We start from the raw sequence: 12376 nt of genomic DNA on the forward strand, positions 1-12376 counted from the left end.
GGGAAGGTTGGGCGAGTAAGGGTGGCAGATGCTGGGGATGCCCATGCAGCAGAACAACATGTTCTGGTTAATAAGATAAGATCTGCTTATTAATGTCTTCATACTACAGATTGACTCAATAAATCATACTGGCTCCTTTAGCACCATTACAATGTATCATGTCAAATACCCACATCTGTGCACTGCAGAGTGATTCCTGTTCTGTCTTTGGCTTTTATACTTTTATTTCCTTTATTTTTTTTTAACAATTACTAATTTAAAAAGACACGTTCTTGTGTATGTGCACAACTATCAGTGTTAAACATGAGTACTGCTTACCGAAGTGTCATCTGGTAGCAATGCTTCATTTCACAAACAGCTACCATGGCAGCTGAGGAACTCTCTCTAAAAGCAAGTATTCAAATACCTGTTATGGTTTCAGTGTGGTTTTGAATTCCCTATGGCATTCCTGATTGGCGTCTCTCTGTGCACTTTCAATAAGTAGTTCTCCAATGTGTGCTCTGTCTGAAATTGTTCATTACCTATCCAGCTGCTCATTGTTTCTTAATGCATCTTAAAATACGAACCTTGGGGGAAGAGGTGGTTCCCAAACACCTCTGGCAAAAAAGGATACAGTGAGTTGGTTGCGTTTTTCCTGAGTTAGATCTCAGGTTATTTTAAGGCGTTACTTACTCTCTAACTGCAGTGTGATGTGTCGAAGGCCGTTCATAGCAGTCAATGGATAGATGGCAGCCAGGTGCATTTTGCCATTGATTCTTGGTGCTGGGTGTGCTCAGGGCTGCCTCTAGAATTGGCTGCTCCTGGCTGATGTTATCCGGCTCTGTTGCAGCCCAGCAGCCCCTCTGGCCTCTGCAGCCCCGGCATTTCCCTGCCGCTGCAGAGGACACTGTGAGCCACCATCCTTCGGAGAGACAAGGTATTAATGGGACACATTCTCGTGGTGGGAGTATGTATATAAATATTTCAGTGCTTGCAAGAAGAGTTGCATGTTGCTATGGCTTAACGTCACGTTTTCTTGATTCCTGCAGCATTATGCTAGGTAGGGTGTGTTCCAGCTGCTTCTCCTGTGTTCTCTTTATATACCATGCACAAGGACATGCTTATTTATGTTCCCTATGATTTCTTTTTTAATGTTTGCATGTGGATATAGCAGCTGCTCTAATGTAGCTGAGTTCAGGAAACACCCTGAGCTCCCACAGCCATCTCACGCCCTATGCTACCAAGATCTTACTGCTTATATGTTACTTTAAATATCTTTGCTTTGTTTTGGCTTGTTAGAAGTTTTTTATGCATAAAAGGTACTTGGACACAGCTGTACATGAGTGTTAACAATAGCATATGGCAATACCTAGTCGTATCTCAACATGGGAAAAATCAGAATAAATGAGACTGAGTTTGATCTGTAGGTGACCTTCTGCTGTGCTGTCATTGCCTATGAGGACACTAATTGGAGTGTATGTTAAATTTCAGACATAAATTGAAATGCGCATATTGTAACATTTTCACTAATCTGACGAGAAACCCAAACTGATCTTCCAGTTCACCTCACCGTTAATAACTGCAAAAACTGATAGAGAATCTACTATTTAAAGCAAATCGGATTTGCATATATTGCAGGTTAATTTATCTGAGATCTCTTTCCTTGCCTGTATTTTGCCTCTGATCCAGATGCTGTATCTGTGGCCACCTCCCGGTTGCCTGGATACTCCGAATTTCCTCCAGGCAATTGCTAATCAATGTGCAGTTGCAGCTAGGTGAATCCCAAGACAGCAGCCAGATCTGTCATCTGAATGTAGAAATCTGTAGCAGAATGTGATCTGGGAGGAGAACAGACAAAACACTGTAGCAGGAGCTCTGCTCCCAGGAAACAATTCATCCTGTGCTAATCAGACACAAGCACCCTTGCTGGGTTAGATGAGCACAGGCTCTTCTGCTAAAATTAAGGGTCAATTGTTTTGATTCTTCTACAGGGCAGAGAAGAAGGGCTACATGTCAGAAAAGAACGCAATTACATTAATAATTACATTTAAAATCTCCGTGTCAAGGCCTTGCTTAATTTCGCTGCTTATCTCCAAGTCTGTTTCCCAAAATACACATTTGCATCAATACAGTAAGCTATGAACTGCTTTTTAAAAACATGAGCTGTTAGCAGAGTCCTTGTTAGCAGAGTGGTAGCTTTGAAGATCAGATGCACTTCTCGTGAACGCAGAGTCCTCTGTGTTTCTTGGGTTTTCTTATAATTGCAAAATTATGCCTCACAGTAGGCATCAATAAATTCAGAACTGCGAGAACTCTGCTCAGTACTTCCCTGAGAGACAAATGGACTCCTAGTCCCGGGACTAAATCTCTTCACACCAGAAAAGCAAGACAAATCTTCCTCCTCAGAAAAAAAGAATAGCTACAGCAAAGCTAACACCTACAGATTAAAGTAACTGAAATATACAGTTTGGGACCACGTTCTTCAATTGATGTTTTACCATTAGAACTCATGCTCAAGCCGTGCTCGACCTCGCAGGCAGCTCCTCTACCTTTTTTCACCTCTGCTGCCCCGTCCTCAGCCTGGCAGCATCCATGGTCTCATCTTCCCTCTCTGCAAAGTGAAACACCTACTTTTGTATCCATTCCACCTTTGAGATTTGCGTCTCTGTTCTCATGCATTTCTACCCATTCCAGAAACAGCATCTTGGATGGGAGGAATCCTTTTAACTGTAATTTAATTAAATGGTGGTTGGCAAAAGTTTTTATGGAGTAGATTCATAGTTATTTACTTAAGGGTAGCTAATTGGTGTACTTTTGTGAATTACATTTCAAATTCCAGGTCACAAAAACAACTTAAGGTTGTCTGTGAATTTACTGCCCATCAGAGGAATATTTACTAAAAATGTTTTGTTATTTTGAAATGTAGGACAAATTTTCCATTACCACTACGTTTCTAAAACTTGAAAAGAAAGTTGTCTTGGCTGATAGCATTGCTTTAATTCATAAGCTGCAGGACAGGGTAGAAGCTGCTGTAGATTGCTTACATTGATTATGATCACTGCTTGAATTGGCAGAGGAATAAGTGTTATGATGATGAGAACTTGTCTTATTGTTGTGATTAGCTGTTACCACAGTCTAATTACTGTGTGTGATGCTAAAATGTGTAAGCTGCTGACACTCAGAGATAAGGGGATGAAAAGGAATCAGCTCATTCCAAATAGTTGTTGTGGTTTTTTTCGTTACTATTGTTATTTTTGTGCACTCTCCTGAGTGGTGCTTTAGAGTGCACGGATTAAGTCATGACTTTGGCTGCAAAAGCCATCAAACTTCAGTTGTGGTTAAATAAGTTTTAAGCATCAAGGGACTGAATAAAATAAGGGTTAGTGAAAGGTGATGACAAGGAATTCAGTTAATGGTATGTGCATTTGCTGAGTGAATGCATTATTAGCTATTAATTCAGTTGCTGTAGGCAGAATATAAATGTGATTGAGGATAAAGCTCAGAAGCCTGGTTCCCATAGGAATCAGACATGGGAAAGTGCCGTTTCTGCCATGCTGGCTGCTTCAGAACTGGCGTTTCCGCAGAAAAGTAGAGGTTTTCCCACTGTTTTGATCAAGAAATCTCCTTCATCTGAGAGATGGGCTGCTCTTCTCCAGCTTTGAGACATCACGCTGGGGACACAGTCCTCAGAAGTTCTGCAGAGCTTCACCTGAGCCGTTGGAGGAGCTCAGCACCCCGGGGAGTCCTGCCATAACTACTGTGCTGACTTTGGAAAATGCTTTGGGATCCTCTGGGATGACAGATGCTTGTGTATGCACATGTAACATGCTGTTAATAATTAGAGCTGATTGGATATTCAGTACAAATTACACTGGCTATGAAGTTAGCCCCTTCTTTAGGCTTACAAGTGGCGCACAAAACACTGTTAAAGCATATTTTTAAATGTATGTTTTTTCATAAACATTGACAGATTTAATTTGAACAAATAAAATTGAGCTTGAATGTTTTAAAACTCTTGCTGGGCTGTTCACTATCAGTTGTTAATAGTGCATGTTTGGATTTCTGAGTCACAGGGTAAATATTTTCTCTTTCTAATTTCTAGGATTAAACATGAGTTTCGATGATCATTTTAAGTGCCAGTCTCTCCTGATGGTGTGTCTGCCCCCATCCCCAGGCTCACATACCGTGTCTTCAAAAAGAACTGCTTAGAGAAGTAGTTCTGACTGCACCCAGCAAACATGAGGAAAAGAGAGTATTTCCATTTTGTCTCGTTCCCCATGTCACCTGGAAGCTGGTTTGAAGCTTTATTTTGCAGTTTTTCATCATGAGCTGGGTTGTTTCTCAAACCTGTATGTCCTTGTGTGGATCTGAAGGAAGAGCTGTGACTTTTTTTTTTTTTTTTTTTTTTTTTCTCCCCAAATATTGACTCAGGCTGAATCTGCCTCTTGTGGAGGAAAAAGAAAATTCAGCCCTAATGGCTGCATTTCCCATATTCTGCAAAACAAAACCCACACATGCAGAGCCACAGTCAGTTTCAAATTCATATTTGCTTTTTGCATGTGTTCATATATACTTGTAGGGATCCTCTAAGACAGCACACTCTGTTGGTAGAAAATCATTATTCACTCATAGCACCAACAACTATGGCTGGTTTGAAAAGTGACTAATGATTTCGGTGTAAGCAAATCTGAGATGCATTAGAGAAGCCTGTTTTTCTGCTGAGGAACAGCTCTCCATGGACTATTAGGAATTCTAACCTTGCTTGTTGCTAGAGGAACTGAAAAGGAACAAAGCTCAAAGATACAATCATGTATTTGCCTGTAACTGGAGGAAGGATGGTAACATCTGTGCTATGTTCTTGTCCAGGAGAAATAAAAATCCGCACTTGCTGAATCCCCTTCATTCACTTTGTTGCATTAACCACAAAAAGATTTAACTGTTTACAACAAATCTGAAATAAATTTTGCAAAAAATAGTGATGTGCAGTGCCATAAATAAAAACTGTTCTTATGTATGTGGCACACATGTTGATCTCTCTGCTTAGCAGTTAACATCCTTAGAAAATACACATTTTGTGTGGAGAAAAAAAAAATCCCTCAGAATCCGAAAGTAGCAGCATTCTGAAGGAAAATGCTGAAAGGGATAGGATGAGAGCAGGGTAGAATATAGTTTTTCTGCCCACCTACCTTTGTGTTTTCCCTTTGCACTCACTCTCCGCCCTTCCTCCTCTTTTTGTATAAAATAGTCCTGCAGTATATAGAGCATAAGAATCATTTCTCTAGCAGAGACTGCAGCCTGCTTGAAGAGCCTCCATCCCCATTAGAGCCTTTTCCAGAAGAAGTAATTTCCCTCTCCCTATAAATTATGCATCGATGTACATTTAAGATTCTGAGATGATGAACAGAAGATGAAAGCATTGCAGAGCGTTGCTGCTCCTATGGAGCTGAATCCACGGCGTTGTATACAGGCTCGAACACACCTTGTTAAGACAAACCTGCACGTGTTGCTGTCCTAGTACTCCGGCTGTAAAAGCGTGGAGATAGGAGCTCCTCCAGCTTCTCCTGCCTCAGCGCTGTAATAGTTTTTCTCCTCTTGGGAGGCAGTGAGTAGGAAAGAGCAATGTGTGTCCAAATTGGTCTTCCCAGATGGACTCTGCCAGCCTGAGCCAGGGTCATTCCTGGTCTCCCTTGCTCCTGACGTGTCCAGAGACCTTCCAGAGTCTCAGGTTGAAATCCATGAGAGGTGGGACACGCGTGATCCCTGTGGCCTTACCCTACAGCTGGCAACACGCACAGCTTCAGGGTTGTTGGGCACTGAGATGCTGTAATGGGAAGGGGCCATTCAGTCAGCTGAACAGGAGTCGAGATTAACAACTGGTACTTCCAAAGCGAAATAAGGATGTGTTGTTTTGAACCTCAAGTGTGTGATGGCTGAGCAGAATGAAATGAGTTGGGTGAGTGGAGCTACTGCATACAGTAGAGCTTCCTGGCTAACTTCTCGGTGTCAGAATGCAGTGTATGAATGATGTTCTTGGCTTCTGAAACAAAAATACACCTGCACATGTATAAAAGTAAATGGAAAAAGAATATCTTTTTTAGCACAGATGAGGTTTTAAAGTGCCTTTGCGCAATCTGCCTTTGGCATGTGGTTTTCATCTAGTGTAACAGAGGTAGTAGAGGGGCATGTACACTTTCTGGGTAATGGATATTAAATATATCGCTAATTAGGTATTGAAAAATTGAAAAATGCTTTCAGGTTATACATAGCCTATGGAGATAGTTGAAGAGTGTAATCAAATGTACATGTATATTTTAGAGAAGAATTTTGTGCTGCTGCCGCAGTTGAAGCTGTATGCGTGCACCCTACGTGTTTATACAAAGCTCTATGGGAGGGCACCCTTTGTATTCTGTCATGCCAGAAAGTATAGGGGAGAATTTTTAAGTTCACCCTTGGAATCTGAAGGTGGAAAATGAGAATTAAAAATAATTATTGAAAGGGAAAATTTGGAGAGTTTTGTGTACAACTGTTGTATATCACAGGTCATTGTACAAAAAAATAAAAGATGCACCTTGCAATAGGCCTGAATTCCTGTAATGCCCAGTGCTGAGGGAACGGATTCCAGACCTGAGATACCTGTGGAGCATTTCAGGGCAAGTCAAGCACTACTGTGCTGTTTGAGGTGAAGTGAAACAGGAACAGTGAAATAACCTCTGTGCGGTTCTGGCATCAATGAACCTGCACTTCATCTGTATTTCTTCCATGGTCACTTAAATGACAGCGAAGTATCGCAAGCTCTTTGCGCTGTTTGCTTGTCTGCAATCTGGCGATGTCTGCCAAGAGCTGGGTTTTGCACAACTGTGGGCGCATCCCTTTGTCCCTTGAAGTTTTGCTTGAAGGTCTGTTTGTTCACTTCTACCCAAGTTGACCCAACTGCTGAGTTTTCTCTTTGCAGAATGCCGTGCCACATGGTGACTTCCTTTTCTCTCCTTTGACAAAGACTTCTTTTATAGTGAGAATAGTTTTTGCTTTTTAAATACAACATCCTGCTTAAAAGAACCTGTGCATTAAAGCAGGCCATCGAGCCTTTCATCACTTTATCTGGGTGATGGCAGTCATGAATTTTTTATTTTCTGCGGGGCTCACTCCAGATCTGCCACAGCATTGTGTGGGTGCACGCATGTAAAAAGGCTACTAATTGAAATTCAGATGTAACGAGATGAAGTTTTGCTGTTCACCATGACTGCCTTTTGTTTTAGCCCTTGTACGCTCAGTGCACCTAAACAATGCAACTATTGCTTCTCCTGTTAGATGCAACAAGAATAACTTAAAAGGCAGGAAATATTTCTGTGTCTGCTCTAGAGATGAAATATGCCCCCCAAAAAATGGGAATTGCATCTGTTAGTTTATTTATTTACTCACTCGTGGGTAGAGACAGATATTTTAATGGAACTGAAATGAAAATAAAATAGAAATTTCGCTGCTATGAACTGCTCTCTTTTGAAGATGCAAATGTGTTTCTATTGCCTAGGTAACTATTATGGAACGCCCAAGCCTCCCAGCCAGCCCCTCAGTGGGAAAGTGACTTCCACCGATGCTTTACAAAACCTGCAGTCTGGCTCCAAGCAGTCAACTCCAAAGCGAACCAAGTCTTACAATGATATGCAAAATGCTGGCATAGTGCATGCAGAGAATGAGGAAGAGGATGATGTACCTGAAATGAGCAGCAGCTTCACAGGTAAAATGAAAATATCGGCATCCATCCATTACAATACATGGGGAAGGTTTTTGGAGGGGGAGATTTTTGGGGAATTTTGTTCTTAATGGGTTTCCTGCAAAGCTGTCAATCCCGGACAGAACTGGCCAACAGCACCAGGATGGCAGGTGTCTGTGTGTGGACAATCATATGCACAGTTTTGCTTTCTAAAAAGGCCTTGTGAGACTGAGCTTGATGAGAAAAAAACGGAGAAAAACTCAAATCATTTGGCTGCAGAAAGTTCAAAGGAGGGTTGAGCTATCGTTGACAGTTCCAGTCATTATAAACAGTATGACATGGCTCAACCAGGATACATTTGAAATTAATGATTGCTCCTTCCAAAATATGTTGCTGTCCTTTCCCCTTCCTTCCTTCTAGAGATACCTGTTACGTACAATTACTAGGTCTTCCTCTTCAAGGTCCTTTCCAGCAAACCAAGAGCTGCTTGCTGCAGGAATGAGGTCTGAAGCATGGGTGCAAGCTCTCTGTTTTTATGAGGGCCTTGTGTCCTGCTAAACAGAGATCTCAATCCCACCATGGCTACCTTTGAGCATTGGCTGAAAGATCACTGGAAACTTTTACAATCTAAAGTCAAGTGCTGTGCAGGCAGATTGAGAGCAAAATGCTGTTAGAGATCAGTTGAATTTCCACAGAAATGAACTGGAAGTTTGTGAAGCTCTGAGGGGCCAGAACTCTTCCCCATGTCTGCAATCCTAGTATTCGTTACCGCTTAGAGCATTACTTCCTCGGCTCAGTTTCAAACTGAATTAATCTTCTTAACTGCCTTTGAGGTAGGTCGTTAGCAAGCAGCATTATCAGCACCTTCAAGCCTTTCACAGCTGCTTGCTCTGGGTGCTCACCATCACTGGTGATTGGTCCTTTGGTCACTTCCCACCACCGTAACAATTTTCCTTCCCAGCCTCTGATGAGTCGTAGGAGCTGGCATGCCAGTTCCTACCTGCCGAAGTGTTGGCTCTGACATCTGTGTAGAGCTTTAAAGGGATTTAGGCTGTGATTTAGTTTTGCCTCTCTCTGGGCCAAACTATCAAGTGGCTTTGAGGGTTGCACTTTGTTACAACTTTCTTACCCAAATCACTCCTGGCTGGCCTAATCCCCCCCCAGGTTGGAGTTTCTGTCTCTGCTTACCAGCTCCTTTACCTAAGAGTAGTTTCTCAGATGTTGTGACATGGTGACAACCTCAGCCCTTGTTACAGGATCTGATTTTGGGAAGAAGCTGGTGGGCAATGCTGTTTGACCTCCCTGCTGTTGGTCTCAGTCTGGTGCCCCTGAACTGACTCCACCGTCATTTCTGTTCCTTGTTTTCCTTCACAAGATGAAATACTTGAAGGTGCAGCTCATTTGTCATGACGTTATCACACCTCCATTAAATGGGCACAGAATCAAGAAAAGAGTTATTTCTCATATACCAAAGTGATTCCTTATGCTTATTTCACATGTAAGTGTGCTAGCCACACTAACGTGCTCCTGCTTCCTTAGAAGATGTCTTGATGACTTGTGTTTTCCAGACTTTGACATGTTTACACTCGCAGTCTTAAGCTGGCGATGATTCATTCATGCTGCTTTATCTTGTCAGCTTCTACCTAAAAATATCGAACGCCAGGAAGGCTAGAAAGCAGGCAGCTAAGGGTAATGGTATAGTCTAGCTCTTTTTTTTTTTAACTTTTCTCCCAGTTTATTATTTTCCGTACCTTGCCTTCTTGTAAAGGCAGCACACAGACTAGACACAGCGCAGGAGCTGCAGTTAATGCCCCCCAGAAACCAAGGCTGTGTACTGTGAGCTGAGGATGTCAACAGTCTCTAGTCTGGAGAATGAGATGAGGTTTTGGCTGGGAAGCCCTTTCAGTCCCACTGCTTGAGGACACAGCATAGGGTGACACTGATCTCTCTGTCTTCTGCTCGGCGTGTTGCCTGCAGCGTGTACTGGAGACTGGTGGTCCCAGGTGATTTGGAAGTACTGCCATGAATTTTCAGCACCTTCAAGAACCAAAGAGAGAAAATTCCTTTGGTAGACACAGGGGTAGTTTTAGAATTTGTCTGTTGTGGTCAAAACCCCTCTGTGAAGGAGTTAGGGGTACAAACCTGGTTTGTGGAGAGCATTTACTGTGATTAGGGGTGGAGGGAATGAGCAGCAGTGTTAAATGGATACAGCTCAAAACTGCATGGATATAAGCATCAGAAATATTTCCTTAGGGGCAGAAGGGCCAGATAAATCATAAAATACTCCTGAGTGACTTTGACTGGAAGGATACAATGGTGAGCCATGGAATAAGTGTCCTCAGACAGCTGGAACGGGCACTAGTAAGCAGCAACATGTGGACACATGATGCAGTGCTGATATCCGTTTCAATTTTTAATTTAAAAAATGCACTGTACTAAAGTCATTCACCATTAGCTTCTTGAGTCTGAGCTTCTGGCTACCTTCTCCACTTGCGAAAGTCTCCCTTTTTGATCGTTCTTCAAACAGGAAATTTCATTATCCTAATCCCTGTCCCACAATTGGCACTGCGGGAGTGAACCTGTCAGCCTGCTCAGAATCCCATTGAACTCATCTACATCAGTGAGCCCTGGCCCCAGCCAGCCTGGAAGACTTTGGGACCTCAGCAGGTCCTATTAGAGCAAGCACAGTAGCTGTTCACAGCTCCTGACCCGCGCTGGCGAGGGTCTGGCAGGCAGAGCGTGTGTGGGCAGAGCAAGCTTGGCCCTGCTGGAAAAAAGGCAGCAGAGTCTCTGCCCTCGGTTCATCTGTTGCTGTGGCTTGTGAATGAAAAACCAAGCAGAGAAAAACTGTAAGGGTAAACCCAGAGAAGCAAATGGGAGGAGAAAAAGTCTGATTTTCAATTTTATTTGTGCTTTTCTTTATTCTGCAGCAGAGTCTGGTGACCAAGACGAGCATAATACGCATATCGTAAGGGAGACAGCCCCGCCGTCCGCGATTGATAACCACATCAACGTTCCCACCACGGAACCATCTCAGAACCTCCCTCAATACCTACCTCCTTCTGCCGAGGATAACCTAGGTCCTCTGCCAGAAAACTGGGAGATGGCCTACACCGAGAACGGAGAAGTCTATTTTATAGAGTAAAGCACATTTTTGTTGTTCTAGTTCCTTCTTTCCCTCTCTCTAGGCATAAGTAAACCTCCATGGATGCATTTTGTGTGTGTATTAAGTACATAGTGTATCCAGTTATGTTGCAGAGCTGTAAGTTCTTTACTGCTTGTGAAGGGGTTTTGCATTTCTGGATTGGATTAACATCCAAATTACTCCTGAGTTCAAAGGCAGGTGGAATTGCTCGTTTTATGAGGGTAGTCACAGAAACAACAGACACTTATAAAATATGGGCCAGTTGTTTTCACAGGTGGAATGAAAGCTCCTAATTGAAAGGGCTGGGACTTCATTTCTGGAGCTGGCCTTTGTGCATAATGCAGCAGGGAGAATTCCTCGGTCATGTGCTCAGGCAGCAGCAGAGCCAGGGAATGGAATTTGTGTGTTGTCCTCTCCGTCAGAGCAAATGGGCCAAGCGTGTTAACATGCTCCAGTGGTTTGCAGAAGGCATAGCTCAGTGCCGAGCAGACACAGTAAGTTTGGAAAAGCAAGAAGGACCTTGTACTCTGCCGTCTTTGCCTGAGCGCTGAGTGCTGTCAGCAGTTTTATGATGATATTGATTTTTTTCATGCCATAAATAATAGTCTCTAATTATACTTGTCTGGATTTATTGAGATAGGAGTGACTTATAAAATGGGACCTGTTAGTGGAAGAGATTTTTTACACAGAGTTTAGCTAGACGTTAAAATTCAATTAGCTTATGAAACTCAAGCCCTTAGCTGTCCAAGCAGAGGAAAGGGGAGAGGTATTGGTTTTGGATTTGATGGTCTGTTTAATGTGGTCTTGGAAAAGGAGATTCTCTGTGCACCAGAAGGCAGTGGCCAGTTAGTACAGAAGAATCCCCTCTGCTAATGCTCCTTCTGGTTCTCCAGAGAGTTGTGCTGGAGTAGGGCACTGAGAGGACCAGTCCTGCTCCGTCATCAGGAGAGGGGACTTCTGGACAGAGACAAGGAAAGGTTCATCAGAACAGGTTTTGCCTTGGCTACAATATCAGGGTACACATCAGAAAAGAGTGCCAGAAGATCTGAGGAGTGACTGAGAGCACCGCAGCAGCTTTTCCCCAGCTGGGAGAGGGCTGCTGTAAAAAGGCCATTTTCCAGGGCACTCTCAATTACCTGAAGTGGCTCCACCAAACCCCTGGTGTGAGCCAAAGTCTAGAAGGCACAATGCAAATTCTCATCAGCTGCGTATCAGATGAAACTGGAATGTGTTCATTATCCCAAACATGGTATTCTACCCCTCGTTATTATCCTCAGGGTGCCTCATTCTTTGCTGTACTTTCTGGCTTTAATGTATGTAACACAGCCTGTGTAATAGCCCAGCCAGCCTGCCATTTTCCTCCCTGGAGCAGGACAGATGATGAGCTCTAAATGCTGCCCAAGCAGCTGGTTGCTCCCTTTTTTGTCCCTGCATGGGCCCCTGCTGTCCATCCTTACAGGTGCTTCAGCAAGGGGTTCTGCTGCTGCCACCAATGTCCCCAAAAGCCATCTCCATCACCGCTATAGTCTCTATGCGGATGT

At 43.2% G+C, this 12376-nt stretch overlaps 1 protein-coding gene across 17 annotated transcripts in view; it reads left to right on the forward strand.

Annotated features, from left to right (window-relative positions):
- The window catches only part of MAGI1 (membrane associated guanylate kinase, WW and PDZ domain containing 1), a 347210-nt gene that overhangs the window by 260709 nt on the left and 74125 nt on the right, over positions 1–12376 (forward strand). For all 17 annotated transcript variants that reach the window (XM_065642339.1, XM_065642340.1, XM_065642341.1 and 14 more), the window contains exons 4-5: positions 7508–7714; positions 10621–10831. In XM_065642339.1, the coding sequence (XP_065498411.1) occupies positions 7508–7714; positions 10621–10831 (418 nt within the window). The remainder of the gene's footprint in view (positions 1–7507; positions 7715–10620; positions 10832–12376) is intronic.

Source organism: Caloenas nicobarica, chromosome 11 (genome assembly GCF_036013445.1).
Source record: "Caloenas nicobarica isolate bCalNic1 chromosome 11, bCalNic1.hap1, whole genome shotgun sequence".
NCBI classification, from domain to species: Eukaryota; Metazoa; Chordata; class Aves; order Columbiformes; family Columbidae; genus Caloenas; species Caloenas nicobarica.